This window comes from Phaethon aethereus (assembly GCF_964289735.1).
Source record: "Phaethon aethereus genome assembly, chromosome: 7".
Lineage (NCBI taxonomy): Eukaryota > Metazoa > Chordata > Aves > Phaethontiformes > Phaethontidae > Phaethon > Phaethon aethereus.
Window position 1 is genome coordinate 24581391 of NC_138583.1, and position 22302 is coordinate 24603692.

The 22302-nt window shown below is 36.5% G+C and overlaps 1 protein-coding gene across 1 annotated transcript in view; it reads left to right on the top strand.

Annotated features, from left to right (window-relative positions):
* The window catches only part of DNTT (DNA nucleotidylexotransferase), a gene marked incomplete at both ends in the record, with an annotated part of 93755 nt that extends 79016 nt beyond the window's left edge, over positions 1-14739 (top strand). Inside the window, one exon of the mRNA XM_082002453.1 lies at positions 14653-14739. Within this exon, the coding sequence (XP_081858579.1) occupies positions 14653-14739 (87 nt within the window). The remainder of the gene's footprint in view (positions 1-14652) is intronic.
* Between the last annotated feature and the right edge of the window lie 7563 nt (positions 14740-22302).

Consider the following 22302-nt stretch of genomic DNA (forward strand, 5'->3'; position numbering starts at 1 on the left):
GGGAGTTAGAATGGGAAGTCTGTGGTTGATGTACAGATTTGATAAGGAAGTGCAGAGCAGCTGGACAGAGCGATGGGGAATGGGAAGGGTATTTTCCCACAGAAAGCTGCACTGTGGGAACGAGTCGGGGTTGGTTGAAGAGGTTCGGCTGAAGAGGGGCATGAGAAAAGAATGACAGGGAAGAGATATGAGTGGAAGTTTGATGGATTAAAAAATAAATAAATTCATCAGTCTAATGCTCTGAGCTGGCAACAAGAAATGGGTAAACTTACAGTTACCCCAAATAACTGAGTAAACTGTGTTTATCTCACTTTACTCTGGAATATCGCATGAGTGGAGCCTGAAGTTGCATTAGAAATCTGAGAGGAGGGATCAAGACTACAATTTAGTACAGGGAAGTAGGGAAGAGAGGGACATAAAACAGCTACAGATTGTAAAATCTCAACTTGCTAAAACTGACTGATGCCACACTGGCCCGCAACCCAAGATCGTTGTCAGTGCTCTCAGCAAATACTTGTTAGCCCTGTGGCACAGTATATTTCCTGCATAGTGAAAGAATCCTAAATATGTTACATAAATTGAAGGAAGCAGTGTTTCTTTGGAGAAAAAGAAGTCTCAATACATATACATAGGAAAAATGAATTAAGGTTGAAATACAATCAACCACATTCTGGGATTGCTTAAATTGCAGGTGTTTGGTTTTGCAATCTCAATAATGTTCTTTTGAAGTGGTTTGTTTATAATAATCCCATATGAATTACACTTAACTGCATTTCATAAAATCCAGGATTCTGCATTTTTCTCGTTTCATTCATTCATATGAAGCTATATAAAGAAAAATAAAATAAACCACTTAACTTACTTGACAAGCGATGGCTACTGTAGATGTAATAGACCTAAAGCAAAACAGAAGTATAGCTGAAAGGGGAAAGGAAGTAATCCCTGTTAATTTTTTTAGTGGCTTTGTGGTAGGACACAGATTGTCAGAGAACTACAGGGAGCAATAAGTAGAGTATTCCTATTATCTGGAAGGAAGCTCTGTTTTCTGTTTATAACAATGGGCTATTTAACATGTTAATTTTTTTGCCTGTGTTGTCAGATAGGAAGTTCCAAGTTTCTCTTCACTTTGTGTGCCCAAACGTATTCTTGTAGTCTGGCTGTTAATGTATTATACTCTTTATTTGTTGTAGAATGTTTTTAATTATTTTAATTTTAATTATTAAAATTGTAATGGGAGATTGGATGCATAACTATGTAGGGTTTTGCAACAAGTAACCACACATCTGTAATTTTAAACACAGAGTAGTCCCATTTTATGCACAGCATGATCTTCTTTAAGAAGAAAATTTTAAATTCTAGCAAATAAAAAAGTGCTCATTCAGTTAAGTCAACAGATAATATTAATGTTTTTTACTATTTTATTTTCCGAAGTGTCAGCTCTTCAACACAGGTCTTTCTCTTTCATCAAAGCTACTTGGAGTAAGAACTTTGACTGCATGTAGAAAGCCTGAAGACATTTTGTTGCTCCATGTTATGAAATAGTTAATAGGATGAATGCCTAGAATATCCTAACACTAGCCTGATTATTCAGTTTCACCCAGTGGATCTACTTTTTATTGTTCAGAAATTTAACATGAATAAACCTATAACTAGAGTTGGAGAATAGTTGTAAGAGAAACATTCAAGTATGGTATTTCTGATTAAAAGCACAGGACATGTCTAGTGGTAAAATGAAATGAGAATTTATGATTCTGGCTTCTATTACCTTCAAAAATTATTCATGCCCAGAATTATTAGAATGAATTCCACTGCACTATTTTGCATCAATACCATTACACATGATTTTGCCTGAGGGTATTGAGTCAATGGGTAATGCCTGTAATACTGCTTTTTCAATCATGGTTTGTTATAATGTCATTTCAAAGAGTTTTTTATTTTCCTCTGATTTATTTATCATGTTATTTGTCGCTGGATTAGGAACAGACTAGTTTTTATTTTAAAGCAGACAGGGTGACGTGAATATTACTACAGAAAATACCAGTTAAACATGAAAATTATATTTGGAGATAATATAATGTCAGAGGCACTTCAGGTTATTTGCTACTGAAAACCATTATGATACCATCAAAGAGAAAATACAGTGTGTACACAGTGCTGTGGAATATTATTATTGAACTTTATGAAATACTTCACAATTAGTACTTCAGCATTTATGTTCTATAATTATCATAAAAGTGTTTGTACTGTTGATAGTCTCATTCATAAACATAGCATAAATATTTAGCAAAATGTCTAATTACAAGCAAAGCAAAAATCACCAACACCTAATCTTAAAACAAAACCTCTCAAAAAACAAAACAAAACAAAAACCAAACAAGAAAAGATAGGGAAAAACAAGGGAGGAAAAACACCAGAAGTGTTGTTGTTAGTTGTAGTGTTTAGGAAAGTACTAGAAGACAGATGCTGAGATATTACAGCAATCCACAAAATGTAGAAAATGTGTGTTGACCATAATGAAGATAAATACTAAGAGTAAAATATACTAATGGATAATTACTACACAATGCCTTGGGGCTTGATTCTGTCACATTTTTTGTTCAAGCAGTGTCTTATTCTGAGAACGTTGTCTCACTGACTAGTGGTGGAGCACGATGCTGTCCCTCGGAGGCTGGCAAGCAGTATGGATGTCAGGACCATGGAGAAGTTTCATTTTTCCATGTTACTTTCTGACAGTGTTCATACTACGCAAGATATAATCATCAAATACAATTATCTGAAACCTCTTCTATAATGACAGGATTGCATGCATTTTTATCTGGAAATTGCTTTGCTTAGACTTTTTTTGGTTGTTTCTTCTATTCCCTCCCCTTCCTCTCCATAAAATCATTCAGCTCTCTGTGGCAGTTACTGATTACAGTGATTCTTGTTACCACTTTGTCTACCCTAATGAGTCAGCTAATGATTTCAGAGAACTAGCCTGTTCTATGGATTGATGTTACATTGTATTCCCATATGCTCATTGTCGATTGAAGGTCCTCTACCTCATATCGCTCAGCGTACTGCAGGAATTTATGGGTCTTCCGTAACACTTTCTTTACCGTTGCTTTACACAGTTCTGGGTCTGTAACGTGTAAAATTGCAAAGTTATTTGCTACACTGAAGCTCTGAGCAGATTGCTTTCCACCAAAGATGTACAACATTCTTTCTTGTAAGGTTAACAGTAGTATAGAGAAGCAAGAGAAAATAGCTGGCTTCCTGAACAGTGTTTGCAAAGTATGCCTCCATCTTGGTCATCACAAGTTAGCAAAAGTGGAGCGGAGCTGCTTGCAACGCTGAAGGTAGGCTGCATGGCAGAACATGATGGTCTTGAATGACAGATGGAAATCCTGGTGCAGGGGCTGCACCCTTTTATCGATGGCCATAAGTACATGGATTGAGGAGGTGCACATTCAGCTGTTGAAAGAAAATGGAATCGTAGTCCCTGTGGGTAAACATTGATATTGCCAAATTCTGCTATCGAAGTCAATGCTTTTGAAGTGTTAATGGCAACACTGGGCACCTGTTACTGATTTTAGTAAAAAACTCTATATAGTACCACATGTATTCCTTTTTGACATGTAAAATGAAATCACAGCCCTCTTTCTCGGTTAGGGTGATGCTCAATGACTCAAATTCCACATGGTAAGTGTAGGAAATAGCACGGAGCTAAACATTCAGGGAAGATTTTAAAGAAATATGCTTGAGAGAGGCTAGCTTTGCTTACATCTCTTGTATTATTATAAATTACACTAATCAGGTAATGTTGCTTGTCTCTAAGTTAGTAAATTCAAATATAGACACAAACATGTGGTAATAACAACAGCAAAAATGCTTCTTTTCTTTGAAATCTGTTCCTTTCTACTGCTATAGAGAGTTTTCATACATTTTCTCATAGGTTTTTTCAAACCTTGTGGCTTACACCTTTCAGACCTATTAGCTGGCCCAGTTAATGCACAGGCTCTGTCTGGAAGAAATCACTCCAGAAAGTGATTGCTTTTGATAATGGAGAAGGTAGGAATATAATTTTGTGAGTAAACAAGTTTTGAACAGTAAGTGATTGAAACATCTGAAGTTTGCAACATCCTTCCTCACCCTCCCTTGCCGCTGCTATTTCTGCCCAGTCACTTTGCAGGCACTACCTGCAGCTTCCTCTCAGAAACCCACTCACTCAGAAATCCATTAAGATAAAACAAAAACAGGTTAATGTTTGGTTGTTTTTTTTTTTAATTCAATCTGCTACGAGGCTTTATTAAGACCTAAAGAAGTTTATCTAGACTATTGCTTTTCCCCCACCTTCTCTTTCCATTACTTTCTGTTGTAGGTGCCCTTTCATTCTTGCCTTTTGGCTGGCTGGTGGTTGGAGTAAATTTATTGTGCAGTTCTATAAATTTGATTGGAGTAAATTGTTCTGAGTCATTTTTGGAGATTTTAGTCTAAGTTAACATCTACCTGAAAAAACAATTCAGAAATGCCTGAACTAAAATTCCACTGAAAATTTCTTTTCACTATTTTCTTCAGTTTTACCTCCCTGACTTGTTCTGTGTGTGGTGCTCATTCCCCGTGTGAAAGTGCTGAACTGCAGAGGCTCATCAGCATGTTCAGTATTGTAAGAAGTGTTAGCACAGGAGGCATCATTAGGAGGTCGTGTCAAGCCAATCATTCAGTAACACTCTCCTCCCTCCTGTTTTTTTTGTCTTTTGCTAGTCTCTGACTGACATCTCCCTCTTGTCCTTCTCTCCTCCTTTATTGTTTACTTATTTTTAGAAAATGTTACTAGCACCTCCATACTTATGATACCAGGATAAACCTAATTGAAGTTGATGGGGATCAAGAATATAATCAACTCAAAGTGTTTATTTTGGGACTTACAATAACTTAATTGTCAATAAATAGAACATTCGACTAGTTGTGCCATGGAGTGAATTCAGATCATTTTTCATTAATCAGTTTGTGTAATCTGATTAACTCTCTTCCGAGTGACCTTTCTTTCCGAGAGAAGATGCGTGTAGCTGAAACGGAACATATGTTCTCCCTGTCTTGTCTTCTCTTGGGCTTTCCTGACTCGGTTTCTTTGACAGTGGTCCTTGTACTTGTCACATCCAAGAATTCCTAGACATCTGCATTCAGTGGCTGGCTTTGGAAGTTGACTTTTTGTTTGAAAAATATGTGTTCCTTGCCAGAGATTGACTTCTCTGTGACCTCAGTGTTTTCTAGTTTTCTCTTCGTTGTGAGCTAATGGAGATATTCAGGCTAGTGAGGCAGAGTGGGTTTCCCAGGTGAAAAGCAGTAGTCAGTCTGCATGATTTCATAAGGCTTGTTTGCTAAGGTTCACTAGAAATCCATGCAGCTCACTGTAGACAAATCAAAAACCCTGTAACATTGAACCATCTTTAATTTTGCACTGAGAACTTACTTTACTGAATTTATGTACTGTCAGTCAGAGGAACTAACATTTAACTCTCAAAAATAGGAAGCAACTGGAATTATATTGATATAAAACATTAGGTCTGTGCCTAAGGATTTTTAACTTCCCATTGACAAAATCTATGCAGCAGAATTGAATTATTGAATCATAGTAACTTCTTCATATGAAGTTGAACCAGAAAGATGCATGCTTTCCTAATGTAATATTTTCTTTGTAAGATAACAACGTATTTTTTGTTTTCTGGCCTCTTTGTTCCTTCTTTTTTTCTTACCTTTCAGGCAGATCTCATATCTGTTTTTAAAGAATTTTGTAGTGAAAACCCCAAAACTCTTTTTCTTGCAATTTTGATCATGCAGTAAATGAAAATGCGAGTAGTTCAAGCTTTCAGATGTCTATCTATTTTTTTTCTCCTCAGTCTTTTCTGGGTTAGAAGCAGCTGCTTGAGGCTATTTTCACATATTGCATTTAATAATCATATTAAGAAACAATTTTATGTACTACTGCTACCTTTTTAGAAAAATTTCACCAATGGTTGTTTTAGCATTTATAGAAATACATGGGTTTTTTATATATATATTCTATATAGAGAGAAAGAAGTGGCAGTTGTTTGCACCTATTCCAACTTACTTGTTTTAGTTTTATTTATTGTTATTTCTAACATTTTCACAGATTATAAATAATTTAATGCTATACCCATTTATTGTCAGAGTCTTGCTCTAAACTCAATAAAATATGAACATCAAGTACAGAAGATAGCTGCAGTCATTCTAAGAATTACAGGAAATGTTACAACAAAAAGACTTCAGTGTATTGTTTCGTGAATACACGATTGTGCTCACTTTTTTGATGCAATGATCAGACCCCCTCATTAGCCGAGTATCTTCAGCATGGTATGCAGAAGTTTAGGTCAGTATAATCTGAAAATAAGAAATCATAAAATAATGAAATAAATACATACATTATAAGGTATACATTATAAAAGGCTGATTTATTAAAAGTAGCATCTTCCTAAAGGTTTCTGCAGTACTGGTGTGACGTGTCTGGTGGTGCATCAACACTTGATCTAGCAAAAATGGCCCAGTGGCAGCGAACAGATAGGGTAATGCTCAGGTCAGGTAAACATGCATGAACATTCCCGCTGCTCATCTGGTGGAAAGTATTTGCTACTTGCTGGATTACTTATGTTTCTGCCTTTGCAATTCTTTCCGTAAGTTCATTTTATTAATTTAATTAACAGCTATTTATATTTTTTTTTACCAGGTATAAATGTTATTTGAGCAAATGGAATCAGAGAAAAAGGGAGTGTGAGCAGTTTAATAGCTTTGCATCTTTAATCTAATAAACCATCTTAGTATATTCGGTAAACTGTAGGTCTTTGGTGTTATGGTGCACTGCTTCACTGAATGCATTGGCCTTTCATATCTAGAGAAGTGCTTTCACACCTTGGAAGCTATTGCAAGCAGTGTAAGTAACATCATCTCTGCATTACTCCCAAGTATCTTTAATAAAAAAAATTTTAGTTGACTTGGTGTAAATGGTGGCATGTGAAGATGTCTTTAAAGTGACAAATACATATGTTAGATAAATTTAAGGTGTATTATGCTATCTTTTACCATGGTTGATTAAGCAAATCCTGTTGTTACCATCATTCATCTACAATTGACTTTACCCACAAAACTTATTTTTAGAATGGACTCTGTCCAAGCACAATGAACAGTTAAGTTCAAAGTTTGCAAATGGCAGTCTGTCCTTTTCTGTTGTTCATTTATCATTGTCATGCTTACTGCCACTGTAATTATTCCAGAAATGTAAAGAGGTGGGGGTTTAGACTGCTTGGTATTTATCATTCAGTCTACTGGAAATACTACAAAGTTAGATATGATCATATTTTTGTTATAGCTCCATTTTAATAATTTAAAAAGGAAAGCAAATATTAAGGTAATTAAACTGATGTGAATAGATGTCACATGTGAAACACCAAGTAAAAATTAGTGAGAGAAGACCAAAATTACATGAGAAAATCCCTAACCACGCTATGTAAGAGTTTGCCATTTTAAAGCATGCAACATCATCAGGATACAAAGAAAAGGTTAGAACAAATGTATGTATTAACGTCATTCCCAGATACTTGTCTAGAAGCAAAGTTGTACCAAACCATTTCCTAATTTGTTAACAAGATACTGTTGGCAATATTCTCAGTCCTCCACTCCACCGCCCTCCCTTCCCAATTTATTTGAAGAAATAATATGTCAGAAGCAGTCCAGACAGACCTTAATGATTATGGCCCTTCAGGGTCTTTTGCAAAAGGAGGGAAGGTGCCTCCTATACAATGTCACCGTTTTCCAAAGGATAATGAAATCCACTGGAGTATGACTGTATTCTGTCTGAATTACAGATGCAGAGCAAACAAAAGTCAGCACTATGAAAAGAGCAGGAAAAAGGGGATATGGAAGGAATTCTTTGGTCTTTGAAAGGGCACGATTTTGCTATGACTTATTCAAGAATAAATGTTCAAATAATGTATAAAGTAGCTCTGTAAATGTATAAATGTAAATGTATAGATTTTAATGCATAAAGTGGGCCAGTAATCATCTAGGAAACTTCATAGTTAATTCCTGTTTCTCAGCTAATACGAAGCATAATAAGGATTTAAAGAAAGAAATTAAGCCAATTTCCACCATGTGTCTCATCTTTAGAATAGTGGGTTGCACATGTAAATATCCTGGTTCAGAACCATTAAATCCCATTTCATCAATGATACTGTGTACATGGTCCTCCTGGCTTTTATTGTGAGGTACATGTATTCAAACTAACTTCCTAAGTTCATCCTGACATGAGGAAAATGCCACTATAACAGGCTGAGAGTTCTTTATAGTATTACTCAATTATAATCGTTTACTCACTCTGGTATTGGCAACACACTATTATTACCAGGCTATTTGGTAATAAAAAGTAGGATATCAGTCTACTTGGAATGATTAAATGGTGCTTTTCAAGAAGACTGAGTTAACATTGGTGGAGAGAATGAGTAGACTTGGTTTCAGGAACTTTGTGTACACAAATCTGTCAGAGCAGTTGCAGGCGGAGCAACAGCTTATATCTATATATCTATATACCTGAGTAAGCAACCTCAGCAAAGTATTGTTTTGTTCAGTGCAGTGTCAGGAGGTTGCTATCACCGTAGTATTTTTCCTTCCTGACCAAACAGTGGAAAGGAAGATGGATGGCCACAGGAGAGGCAACTGTTGGCTGGGTGTCTAAGCAGTATATTTTCATTTCAACAACCTAAAGGATTCATCTAGGCTCATTGAAAGTACAGGTTGCTTAATACTTGAACAGTGCATATCCAGTGGCCTAAATTTTCATATAATAGCAAGATGCTTTGTGTTATGAAAATCAAGAATTTGTGCACAGTAATTTCTAGTAATCTCTGATTTCTTGGGTCTTTATTAGACAAATTGCTAACCATATTTTAAGGTTTCCTATATTGATGTGTAGGGTCACCCTACTGATGTTGAACTGCTCAAGAAGTAGGTTAAACGGACATATGGAGGTACTAAAAAAATGGAAGAGAAAAAGGGGTCTGAGGTACTTTCCTGTGCATTCAACTTTTTCTGATCATTTAAATGACATATATACAAAATCAGTAAAAGAAGTATTTGCCCCCCAAAAGAAACATGTGCTGTTGGCCAATGCTGATTTATATACCTAAAACTAGAATTCTACTTTACTGAGTAATGGTTTTGTTTTGTTAGCTTCATTGTATTAAAATGTGAGATGAAACCAAGTGACAATAGTAGGATAACATCTGTTTGAACTTTGGCAGTGCTAGTTAGGATATCATCAAGCAATGCTAGCTCTGTGCCTTCACTCTCTGCTTCTCTTTCATCAAAAGTAGTATTGATCATTAATGCCAAAATGAAAAATAATAGGTAGCAGTTCACATAAGAAAGCATTTGAATGGCAGCTGTTCTACATTAGGTGTAGTTAATGGTCATGTTTGCAACCACAAATGTAATATTTACATCAGTTGAAATAATAGAATTGATTAAATGGGATAAGAGCAGAGTGATACCACCTGCTCCAGAGCATTGTTTTTTGTAAGTTTGATTGATGTTGATTGAGCCTGTCTGAGATCTGTTGAATATCAGTAAGAAACTGAAAAATATTCACAACTGGGCAAGCAGTTCATTACTTCTCTTGAACTAAAAGAAAAGAAAAAAAGGAAGAAAGAACGGTAGTGAATGCAATAATCAAATTTGCATCACTGTATAAGCTCTGCATAGATTGACAAAGCAGCAAAATCATAGGTTATGATTAACATTAATAACACTTACATTGCTAAATCATTCGGCAGATATCAGCTAGAGATTCATTTAGAAACATGGCTTGTAGCTACTGAGAATGGTATTCAGCATCAGACACTTTGTATTAGAAATTTTCCCTGTCAAGAAAATGAAATGAGTTTTGCTTGCAGAAAAACATAAAGTGGCAGAGCAAAAGAAATGGGATGCAATTTGGGATCCCATAGATATGAAGAGCTTCTATTAAAAAGTATCTATAACATCTGTCTACAAGCGTAAGATCTTTTTTTTCATTTACTTTTTTGCAGTAATGTACGTGTATGGATTGCCCTCTCTTGTTCTTAGTAATAGTAAAAGAAAAAAAAAGCCCCAAACTCCCCAAAATCCCTAAAATCCTGTCCTCTCAGGTCATACTCTAGGAACAAATTATCCTCAGTATTGTTACCCAATGGGCAGTTATCAATGTCTTCTTTTCTTTTCTTCTATTGTGTTCAGTATTGTCTTTTCTACCATTTTTTCTAGTCCTGTCTATATGAAAAAGGATCAGTCTTCCCCTGGTCAGTGCTTTTTGTAGTTCCTTTTATTCTGGAATCTGACATTTGAACCTCCTAGGAAAAAGGAACATTATTTGTCTATGCTTTATAAGCAAACTTTACTATTGCAGACAGAACTTTGAACTGTCAGTTCATTATGGTTATGTGATTGTTTTCAGCTTTTTATATTCCAGCAATACTCTGTAGTTGTCTGGGGCACAGAGTCTAAATATTCATATGCTGAGAACTTCATGGTGGAAGACAAAATCCCTTGGAAAACTGTTTTTACACTACAGGTGTCAAAGCAATAAGGCATACAATGTTTGTCCTGATTTGATTAAAAAAAACCCCAAACGTCCCTGAAACAGTGAACCAGATTATTCCCTCAAATTTCTAATACTGTGTGTTTGAATATGAAAATTATCTTACAGATGTGTAATTCATTATGGGAAAGTGAAAGCAACTTCATATACTTTGTTAAGTACTTTCACTATGCACTCTAGTAATAAATCTCTGATCCACATGGAATGTATCACTGCCTGAAATCAATGCCTTTATAGTAGAGCTTAATATAATATCTACTGACCTCAGTGAGAAAGACTTTATTTCAGTGGGTTTGGTTTGGGTAAAGTGCAATTGATACATGATAGTTGTGCAAATGCAAATCTGGGGAATATAAATGCTAAATGTGATAAGCAAGTAGCTTCTGAGCATGGCAAGGCACTATTTGTGAAGACTGCAGTGTACATATTGATACAGGACATTACAAAAACAGATACAATTTTAAAGGTTGCTTTCTGATTTTGTAATATATTTTTATTAATAACACAGAACACATTACTACATGTTGCCATAATTACCATCTACTCTAATTATTTGCCTATTACAATTCTTTTTGTCTAATTAAAGATGAACTGTCTCCAATAAAAAGTGAAAATATTCCAATTTCCAATTTCCATATTCACTGTATATCAATAATTTGCTAAGAAAGATAAATGACTTCATAAATTTGGACGGATTCAATGTTAGAATTGGCCAGAACTACTCTCAAATACTTACTTTGCTGGTTGGGAACTCTGGAAGAGCAGAATCGGAATCTTGGAACCTCATACTCCTTTCTGTCCTCCCAAGCTCAAGGGAACACTGATGGCCTCTGGCTCTATTGGCTCAGGAGCATCTAACCTCTAGTATTCAATTTAGTCTTCATAACCTTTCTAGCACTGTTAACCTGTCTTTCATTCTACTTTGTGGCATTGAAAAATAGCTATTAGGAAAGCTGCCAGCTCGGCTACTCTGGCTAATGGAGCTGAACAGTGTCAATGAAAGGCGGGCATTTTCTGTAGAGTTGGATTTAGAATTTCAAATTTCAAATGCCCCTACAATGAAATGGAAACAGGTTTCTGATTTGATTGAATCCCTGATTGAGTTATACTCCAGCTGACAATTAATGTTACATTTCACTTTAGGGGTTTAATTCTTCGTTATGCCTTGGCAAAACTGTGTCTCCTGACAGGACATCTGCATTTCCACAGTAACCAGAGATGGAAGCACAACACAGAGACCTGGGCACAGAGGAGTAGTAACAGGCCAGGTCCTTCATGCTGTGGATAACCTAAACCCTCTGTCTGGCCAGCTGGGACCCTGTAGTGTTACTTTTCTCTCTGTTCACAAGAGCTGGCAACTGAGATCCTGATTAAAATAAAAAAAAATCCTTCAAGTTTTATGCAGAATATTCATATTTGACTTCAGAATATATGACTATTTTTAAAGAGAAAAAAAAAAAGAGCTTCCTACTTCTGCATCTTTTTGTATCTCCTGCCTTCTGCACGTGCTGGGAGGCAATTATGGATCCTGCACAGACCATGAGTCGATATGCCATTTTTGTACCAATATCTAAACCCCCTCTGAAGTTAGTCTTTGGCCTTTTGGATAGTATTTATTTTTTCTAATCAAGGCTGCTGGTTGGAATTGGGCAAAGAACACTGCATTCACAATTGCACTCCAACATCTTCTGTGTTTGTGTCAGTTTGAATCAAAATACTATTGTAAAGCCTTTGACAACGTCTCCCACAGCATTCTCCTAGAGAAGCTGGTGGCTCATGGCTTAGACAGGTTTACTCTTTGCTGGGTAAAGAACTGGCTGGACGGCCAAGCCCAGAGAGTTGTGGTGAGCGGAGTTAAATCCAGCTGGTGGCCCGTCACAAGCGGTGTTCCCCAGGGCTTGGTTCTGGGGCCGGTCTTGTTTAATAACTCTATTGATGATCTGGATGAGGGGATCAAGTGCTCCCTTAGTAAGTTTGCAGATGACACTAAATTGGGTGGGATTGTTGACCTGCTCGAGGGCAGGAAGGGTCTGCAGAGGGATCTGGACAGGCTGGATCAATGGGCTGAGATCAGCTGTATGAGGTTTAACAAGTGCTGGGTCCTGCACTTGGGTCACAACCACCCCATGCAACGCTACAGGCTTGGGGAGGAGTGGCTGGAGAGCTGCCCGACGGAAAAGGACTTGGGGGTACTGCTTGACAGCCGGCTGAACATGAGCCAGCAGTGTGCCCAGGTGGCCAAGAAGGCCAACAGCATCCTGGCCTGTATCAGCAATAGTGTGGCCAGCAGGAGTAGGGAAGTGATCGTGTCCCTGTACTCGGCACTGGTGAGGCCGCAGCTTGAATCCTGTGTTCAGTTTTGGGCCCCTCACTACAAGAAGGATGCTGAGGTGCTGGAGCGTGTCCAGAGAAGGGCAATGAAGCTGGTGAGGGGTCTGGAGCACAAGTCTTATGAGGAGAAGCTGAGGGAACTGGGGGTGTTCAGTCTGGAGGAGTCTGAGGGGAGACCTTATCGCTCTCTACAACTACCTGAAAGGGGGTTGTGGCGACGAGGGTGTTGGTCTCTTCTCCCAACTAACTAGTGATAAGATGAGAGGAAATGGCCTCAAGTAGTACCAGGGGAGGTTTAGACTGGATATTAGGAAAAAATTATCTACTGAAAGAGTGGTCAAGCATTGGAACAGGCTGCCCAGGGAGTTGGTGGAGTCGCCATCACTGGAAGTGTTCGAAAAACGTGTGGATGTGGCACTTCGGGGCATGGTTTAATGGGCATGGTGGTGTTGCATTGATGGTTGGACTTGATAATCTTAGAGGTTTTTTCCAACCTTAATGATTCTATGATTCTATGACTGAGATACAGATCACACACTAGAAAGAATGGACTGACACATTCCTATGGGTGTGCTGGACAGCATAGCCCTCCTGGAGGCAGTGGTTGGCAGCTGAGAAAGCAGAAGTGCTGGCACAAATGTTCCTAAATTTTATGGTAGTCAGAGATTTTCCCAACTAAGTGGAATTCATCAGTGGGTATTTCTCTAGACAGCTTTTCCTCTTTCACAGTGGAAAGTAAATCTAGAAGATTATGAAACCTTAACCCCGAAGTTTTCATAACACTGGAGTTTGACATTGTTCAGAGCTGAACGCTGATTGAGACTTAACTTCAAACGATACAGAAATTGCTGAAATATTAAATATACTTTTTCAATGAAAATAAGTTCATTCTTGCTTCCAAACTCCTCTAAATGGTGAGGATTCACTGTTTTAGTATTCATCTACCTCAGCAATTTTTTTTTAATTATTATTGTACTTCAGTGGTGAAAGGAATGCATAAGGCATACTTTACTATAGCAGTCATCTTAGGGGAGGTAGGGCTTGTGGGTGGTTCCTGTGCAAGAATACTATCCTGTGTTATCAGAAGTGCATATATGAAAAAACAAAACTGTTTTTTACTATAAAACATTCAGTAGGAGTGTGTGTGTAAAAAACTAATTGCAGTTGTTGATCCCTTATTTTCAGCTTGCTTTTCCAGGTGGAATATTCTGTCTTTTCAGATAAGCCTTTTTTTAAGTATTAGAAATTTGGAAAGCATTGTTTCTTTTAATGCTTGGCTATACATAATTAGTGTAACCATTGAATCATCTTGAATGCATTTATAAAGAACATTGCTATACTAATTTAAAAAAACATTGATGATTTTATTAAGAAATCAAGCTTCCAAGTCATGGAAGGGAAATGTAGGTTTTATTTGAGTTCTAGTCCCAATACTTGTGCACAGAGTCCTGAAAAAGTAAATCAAAACAAAAGCTTGTAAATCGGTCATTAGAACTGAAAGCATCAAGCAGCATTAGAATTATTTTTTAACTTGTTTTCAGATTTCAAGGTTGGCACACTGATGAAGACAGTGTATTCTGTAGAGAATACAAAGGGTAGAACTGTCAAAATTAACTCCTTTTAAACAGCAAAAAAAATCAGTTGGAATTTCCCTCTAACACCCTTATTGACTTCCTTTTTCTTTAATTCTTTCACAGAGGATCTTTCTCAAAGCTGGAAGTGAGGAAGAAATCTTTGCACATCTTGGCTTGGATTATGTTGAACCATGGGAAAGGAATGCTTAAAATGATTTGCCAGTTGACAGCAGTGGTCTTTCTGCTTATCTTGCAGTCTGATTTAGATATATATTATATGCATCTCTATGACAACCAAAAAATTTAAAACCCTATTAGTTAGAAGCCATTATACATGCTGGTATTCCTAGAAAAGAAGAGTTAAAGTTCTTTTGAATCCTTTCCAGTCTTTTCTGGTTTAGTCTTTGAAGTTTCTACATGGGAGTGACAAGATAGAGCTTGTTTTTGGGGAAAAACTTGAAACTGGTGAGATTTTTGATTGTGATAGGAATTTAACATCCCTGTGAATAATACTTGCTTGTTAAAATACTGTCAGCTATGACAATACCTAAACGATACAAAATATTTGAACTGAGTCCAGAAATTACTCAAATGCATGCTTATCTTTAACTGAATTTCTTAAGTATATTGCTGAATTCATACATAAAATTGCTGCTGTATATGAGGCTTAATGACCTAGGCAGTCATTAGTCTGGCAGTCTCCGGAAATTGAGGCTTCAGCTGTAATATTTTTTCCAGGTGGGGGACCACTCTACAAAAATGGTAAACAAGTTGAGAATTCAGTGAGAGTTAAAAACATTTCACAGGAAGGGATTTTGGAAAGTAAAAGTGGAATAACTCAGTAGCAATCTTCAATTGTAAGGAAGAAATATTATAAATTTGGAGTACTGATTTGGACTAAAGAACATTTAAGCAATGCTGTGATGGTCCTCAATAAGGAATTTGAATTATAACCTGAATGAAAATAACTACTTTAACTGTCAAGCTGGTGGCTGCTCCGGGGTGAGAGCTTTTAATTGTCTGTGCTCAATTTAGAAGCTAGAGATTTATTTTTTAGTAGATATATGTGCATTGGAATGGCAGTTTACCTGAGCTATTTGGCTATTGGCTGCTCTAGAATGGTATTCCCTCTTTTTAGTCAGAAATTAATCTCAGATATGAGACACTTTCTGATAAAAGTAGTCCTCTGAGATATTTTGGTTTCAGAACCTTTCCAGGTAGCTCTTCTGACCGTAATGATAATGAAGAATTTGTAATGCTTTTATCCTTTCATGAACAAGGACATTTAGTGCTTTAGCACATGAAGTTACTTACTGACCGTTCATTTGTCACTTGTAGAATAAAGGTGATTAAGAACACCAAGACTGATCAAATAATTTTCTTTCTTAAAAGCCTGAACTTTTTTTCCCTGTTAAGGCTGCTTTCATATCTTGGCATGACAGGAGGAGAATGGCAGTGACAGGGCCATGCACAACAATTATTACCGACAGTAATGGCTTCCCGTATTCAAATAATGTCAATATTCTATGGCAACATAGACTTGAAGTTTCTACACATGCATAAAATATGCCAAGGTTTAGAAATGTAGTGCTTAACTGCAGGATGGATGACTTAAAAGCGCAAGTGCCAAAGCTATTGTTGGTAAAAGAAAATTAAATGAGAAACGTCTGAGAAGCTGCTTCCCCAAAGGATGATTTTGTTAGTACAGTAGACAGGATATAGCAAGTATTAAGAAAACTTCCAGTGTACAGTTTTATACACAACCGCCTCTTTCTGGTTGTGAAAATAGGTAGTAGCTGTATTTTTTTGAAATGTATTCATTCATTATTGTGGTTAGACTCAGTACTATAAAAAAACTTTGAAAATATCAGTTCCCATTAAATTATATTTATTTGTTGTCCAGATCTTTTAGGATACAGTTTATGCATCCCACTTTCTATCTCCTCTACTGTATTAATGAAAAATACTCTCATTCAGTTTTGTGCATTTATTCACCAGGGCAAAATGTAACAGGATCAGGCCCAAAAGGGATTGCAGGAAAATGGAGCGTATTTCTGAAAAAAGGATCAGGTTTTGCTACAGGGACATCACAACCATCTGGTTCACAGGTAATGGGGAGATTTCCTAAGCTTTAGCAAACATCTTGAAACAAAAGCTAAACAGGAATGGCTTTATCAGAATTAGTGCAAGAAATGCATGCTATGCTATGAATTGGACTTGATGATCTTAAAGGTCTTTTCTAACCTTAATGATTCTGTAATCCTGTGAATCCATTCTATAATTTGTGATAATCCTAATTTTATAGTACGAGCAATTGAAATTCTGTAATTTAAACCTAATTTGATGCCATTATCAGAAATGTAGGTAAGGCTTTTTTTTACAGCTACAGTTACATGACTTTTTTGATACTAAGCAAAAGTAAGCTGATTTTGTATAATCGTTCCACTCAACTGCGCAGTGGGCTTTTAAGAGGACTCCAAACTATTCTCAGTCAGAGACATAGAAAAATGTGATAACAGCATCGAGTTTTATTCTTGCCTGTGCCAATAAAGCCATCCTTTTTAAGTGTGGTTTTGCTAACTGAGCTGAAAATACAACGCTGCTTTCTAAACTGCCCTAACTAGAAAGCACTGGCATTGCTTCCTGCTTTCTTGTGCTGATGTATGAAGCACCTTCTCTGTGTTTTGCATTAGGATGCTGACACTTAAATAGCAATGATATTTTGCAGTCCTAGTGGAAGAGAACAAATGCTACAGTACCTTATCTAAATATACTTACTACTTGGCCAATGTTTATCAGAAATTATACATTCCAGTTGTGCTGTTTCTCCATACTTTGAGCCACAGAGGAAATACGAAACTTTCTGATTTCCACATAAAGAAATGTTTGAAATTCATAACTCCCATCTTGCCTGCCTATGCATCACTTATAATTATACCACCTGTGGGGGAGAAGATACCAAACACAACTTCTGTCAGCTCCTTCAAGACTATAAGAAAACAGCATATCACTAGTCTTTCCCTCAATTTTTCTGAACTTTTTTTTAGAATATATTTTACAGAGAATGAAAACCAGGATTACTCACTGGATCAAGTATTATAAAAAAATTACAGAATTGTTAAATGAGGGGTTAAATTAAACAGAACGTCAGATTAGATGACCAGGATGGTTTGAGACTATGAAGAAAATAGCTTCTGTTATGTACACCTCCACTGAAGAAGCTGCTACCCCAGTGACTGTCATAGCTACTGTATGCGGGATCATCCCTGACAGCACTAGCCAAAGGCACTGTTCGTGCAATGGCAGAGCCAGAAAAGTATAAACTCAGTTTTTATTAAACGAACTCTGAATCATAACATCATGCTTCTTGTATCAGTTAAATCTAGTCCTACAACTCTGAACAGTCTCTTCCCTGTAATGATTTCAGTTGTTCTTGACGGTGCTAGTCAACTGAGATTATAATTGGAAAAGATAGAAATAATATGGGAGAACTGGGATGGAACAGGTTAAAGAAAAGGAAATCTTTATCAGTTGAGTATATCTGGATCCATGAAAACTCCCTACAGTGTGGTGGAACTGTGGGAGTCAATGGTAATGACGATTCTGAACTCATGAAGGACAGGTGAGGCCTTGTGAAAGGAACAGACTGATGTTTATAATAACAGGAAGGGAAAAGAGGAGTTCAGATCAGTGCACTTAATATCTCCTAAATTGCTAAAATGATTAATAGACTTTATTTTTAAAGCACCTAGAGAAAAATAAAGTTATAAGTTATTGGTAACTTGTTCATCAGAACAAATCGTTTCAAACTAATTCAGTTGTAAAGTCCCTGGAGGCTGATTTTTAAAATATCTGTCCTTCCTCCCCTGCTTCTACGCCAAGGCAATTTGGCAAGTAGTAAGAGGAGAAGGATCATTGGTTTTATAAACATCTACATACTAACTCTCTAAAAATTGATCAGTGCCTCTATCTCTGGGAAAAACAGGTGAAAATAAAAAACTACTGTATTTCTTTCATGGTTTGTGGTAATTTGGTATATATAATATATTATATTATATTATATTATATTATATTATATTATATTATATTATATTATATTTTATACTAAGTACCTTTTATTTTAATCAGGATGCAACAGATGTAGCTTGTTTTAGCTGATGATGCTCTTCAGGAAAAAAGATCAGTTCACATTCATGGCTAGTATTCCCCCTTTAGGATCTAATTTACTTAGGAGGAATTGCCTTATGCCTCTTTACAGCTTCTTTTGCATGATTTGTGGACTTATACATTATATAAGTCAAATTCTAACTCTGGATTGGATCTATTTATTTTTAACTAAAAATTTGGATCTTTGAATGTGAAAATGAAGTGCCTTCAGGGGTCCTATATCTCTTCCATAATTCTACTGTGCATGTATGGCCTCACATCTTGCTCAGGTGTCTACAAAGTGGTTTGCTCTAGGAGCGCCTGCTCTTGATACTTAGCATCCCAAATCTGTCACATGGATCATTTATTCCACATTTCCATTTCAGTTCCTCTTTCCTGTATTCAACTTTACATTGATTTGTAGCTGGAATGTGATTCTGTGGTGGCTGAAATAAATGCCACCTTAAGTGTTGAACATTAAAAATACAAACCTCACAAACAGTATTCATCAACTTCTGTTTGTCTCCATCTTCTCCCTGGTCTTTGCTTCTTTCAGTTTGCATGGTCATTTCCTCGTTTGAAGGTTGTGTGGAACACAGTGAAAATGTCTTTTTTGCCACCCTGGCCTAACATGTTTTGCTGAAGCCAAATATTCTCTATTCCAGTATCACATCATACAATGTCAAATCATAACTAGGAAAACATGAATGCTGTTCTAACCCCTTCAGAATACTTAATTTAAAAATATATTTAATGACTTCTTCAGTAAATGTGTATTATACACAGCACACAAAAAACCAACACTATTTTTCACCTAACGACTCCAAACAAGTAGTATTCTCAAATACTGCTGGAAATACAGACAATCCATACAAGTTGCATTATGGGGGCTACTGAACTACATATCCCAGAATCCCAAGTGCTTTGGGTAAATGCTATATCATTTGGTTGATCAGGATCAATCATACCTGCAGCTGGTGACTGACTATGGGGAGAAAACTCGTGTGTTGGGTAAGTACGAAGATGCCCAGTTTGCTGTGTTTTAGTAAGTAAACACGCTTACTTGAAAAACAAGCTACTTTTTTTTTTTTGTTGAAGGCATTTGATTCTAGTTCCTTTGTGAATGCACAGCAAAAAATACTGCTACATGGCATAGTGCCTTTTGCGTTGCATTCCCTCCAAAATCAATGTGTTAATTCAAAGGGATTTTTGGAAATGGCGAAGCTTGCCAGTCCCTTTGCCATTATTTTTCAAGTTATGAGGGAAAAACATTTATATGAAACCAACTCAGAAGTAGTTCTATTACATAAAGAAGCCTTTCTAGCAGGAGTAGAGTTATTTAATGCATTTTTTGCTATATATACTATTTCATATATTTGTTGCTACCTGTATACACACACTATATCCAAATTATCCTAAATTTTTGGTCAGCTTCTGCGTCTTTTTCTCTTCAGGAAGCTATGCATTAAGATATAATAGAAAAAAGCAAGAGAAGTCTCCACTTTTAAAGACTAGGGGATTTCTCTGCCAGGGGAAGTGCAGATTATATTCCAGAAATTGGTGGTTGCAACATCAGGGGAAAAAAGCAAATAATAAAAAACTTACCTCAACAGTTAGGAGATAAAATAGTAATCTTTGCATATTTCTAAGCACTAAAGATATATGATTTGGAATTATCTTCACAGCTGGGTATAGAGGCTGAGGAGTTTATATAGCTTCAAAAATGGAGCTTGACACAGTTATGTAATTGTGTGACTAGGTAGGAGTGTTTCTGCAGTTGGAAACTATTGCTGATGATACAAGTTTGAAAGTGTTCATTTTTTGCTAGTCTAAGGATGGATTGAAAGACCATATGGTCCTGTGGATTCCATAACTGTACTCTATGAATCCCACACTTCAATATGCAATGGCTAGGAAATTTTGCTTTAGCACTCTGAAACACAAAAGATCATAGAGACAATGTTTAGCAGGATAGCTCGGATCTACTGCTTCTTAGTGATCCTGAAATCATTGTGTTCTGGTTTAAACTATATTATGATATATGAGGGGGTTTTGTATGTTTTAAACTAAACTATGGTATCAGAGATATAATTCGGTGCCTTTTGGCCTTTTGCACTACAATTTGAGTGTCTTAAAGGATGCTAGAAAGTATATCTTGTGTTGGCATTATGTGAGTGGGAAGTGGTTGTTCTGGAAACCTTTCCAGACTAGTTGCAGGACTGTAGCTGTTGCAGGGCACTTGACAAATGATTGATGATATAATTTGAATCTTTCATAATACCAACACTAAAAAAGAATACAAATATCACAAATATCAGTATGTAACTACTTGGACAAGACATCAGAATTACAGAGGGAATACGGATTTTTTTTTTCTTTCTTGTTCTGTCTTGCCACCTGCCTCAAGTTAGAACTGACTTCATTAGGGGAAGAGAACACGTATCTGAGGAACTCCACTGTCAACTACAGAACAAGTGCTGTCCTTCTACTCCTTGCTGAAGGGGCTTACGACCCCTTTCTTTACCTGCTTGGCTGAAGGACCCAGAGGTTCCCTTTAGACTGCATATGACCAGAAAGTGGGATATTGAATATCTTTAAGAAAATTTCTGTCGGATGTAAATAAATGGGGCCTAATGAACCATATATTTAATAAATGAAGCTGCAAGCCACTCTGCACCTGTGTGTATACAGGGAAAGATTTTCAAAAGCACCTAAGTGGGAAAGAAAGTGTAGATAAGTGGGCCACTCCACTGTGAATTTTAGTGACAGATGGCTGCTAAGACAATCTGCACTAGATAATAAATGACTAAAGCCTACAAACCACAAATAAACACAAAAAATGCCTCCAAGAAACATTTGAACTGAAGTTTAATGATCATACAAAATTACTAGCAAATCAAGAATTACAAGCTGTTACAAAGAAGAAAGGTTGAACGTAGAATAAACACTCTTCTAATGTGAGGGATGGACAGGTATGAAGACCAATCAGAGCTGTCAGTGATGAACTGAGAACTCAAGAGAACCTCAATGAAACGTGGTAAAACCTCCTAGAAGCAAGTACTTCTCATGCCCAATAACATGCATACAGGCTAAAGCCTGCAAAACCAAACTTTGATGTCTAAGGTAGGACAAATTAGTCACAGACAAATAGCAAGACTAATGAAAATGAGTAATGATGAGCTATTATGAGTTACAAATTTTAAGATAAGATTTTAATATTTGTAAAACAATAATGGAGGCCCACGTGAGAGCTGAAATAAATTACATTAAATTGAGTTCAGGAAAAACAAATGACATAAAACCTCATAGTATGATAAACATCTATCTCAATGGGCTAGTTGTGACAAACTACTATTACGGGTAATTATTTTTTACTGGTGGGGAAGGGAATTAGTCTCTTTGAAAGTATCCAACTTCCAGATTCTATAATCTCAGCAATCCCTTATAAAAGAAGCAAATAGCATTGACAGTTATTCTTATTGCAACAGAACTTGATTGGAGAGTGTTTATTTTAAGAAGTAAATCGTGTTAAAAACACACATTAGTTTTTTAAGAAAATAGTAGAGAAAATAATTTTCTATAGGCAGAGGTTTCCCATATGAAAAGGAAAACTCTCCTGGGTAACTC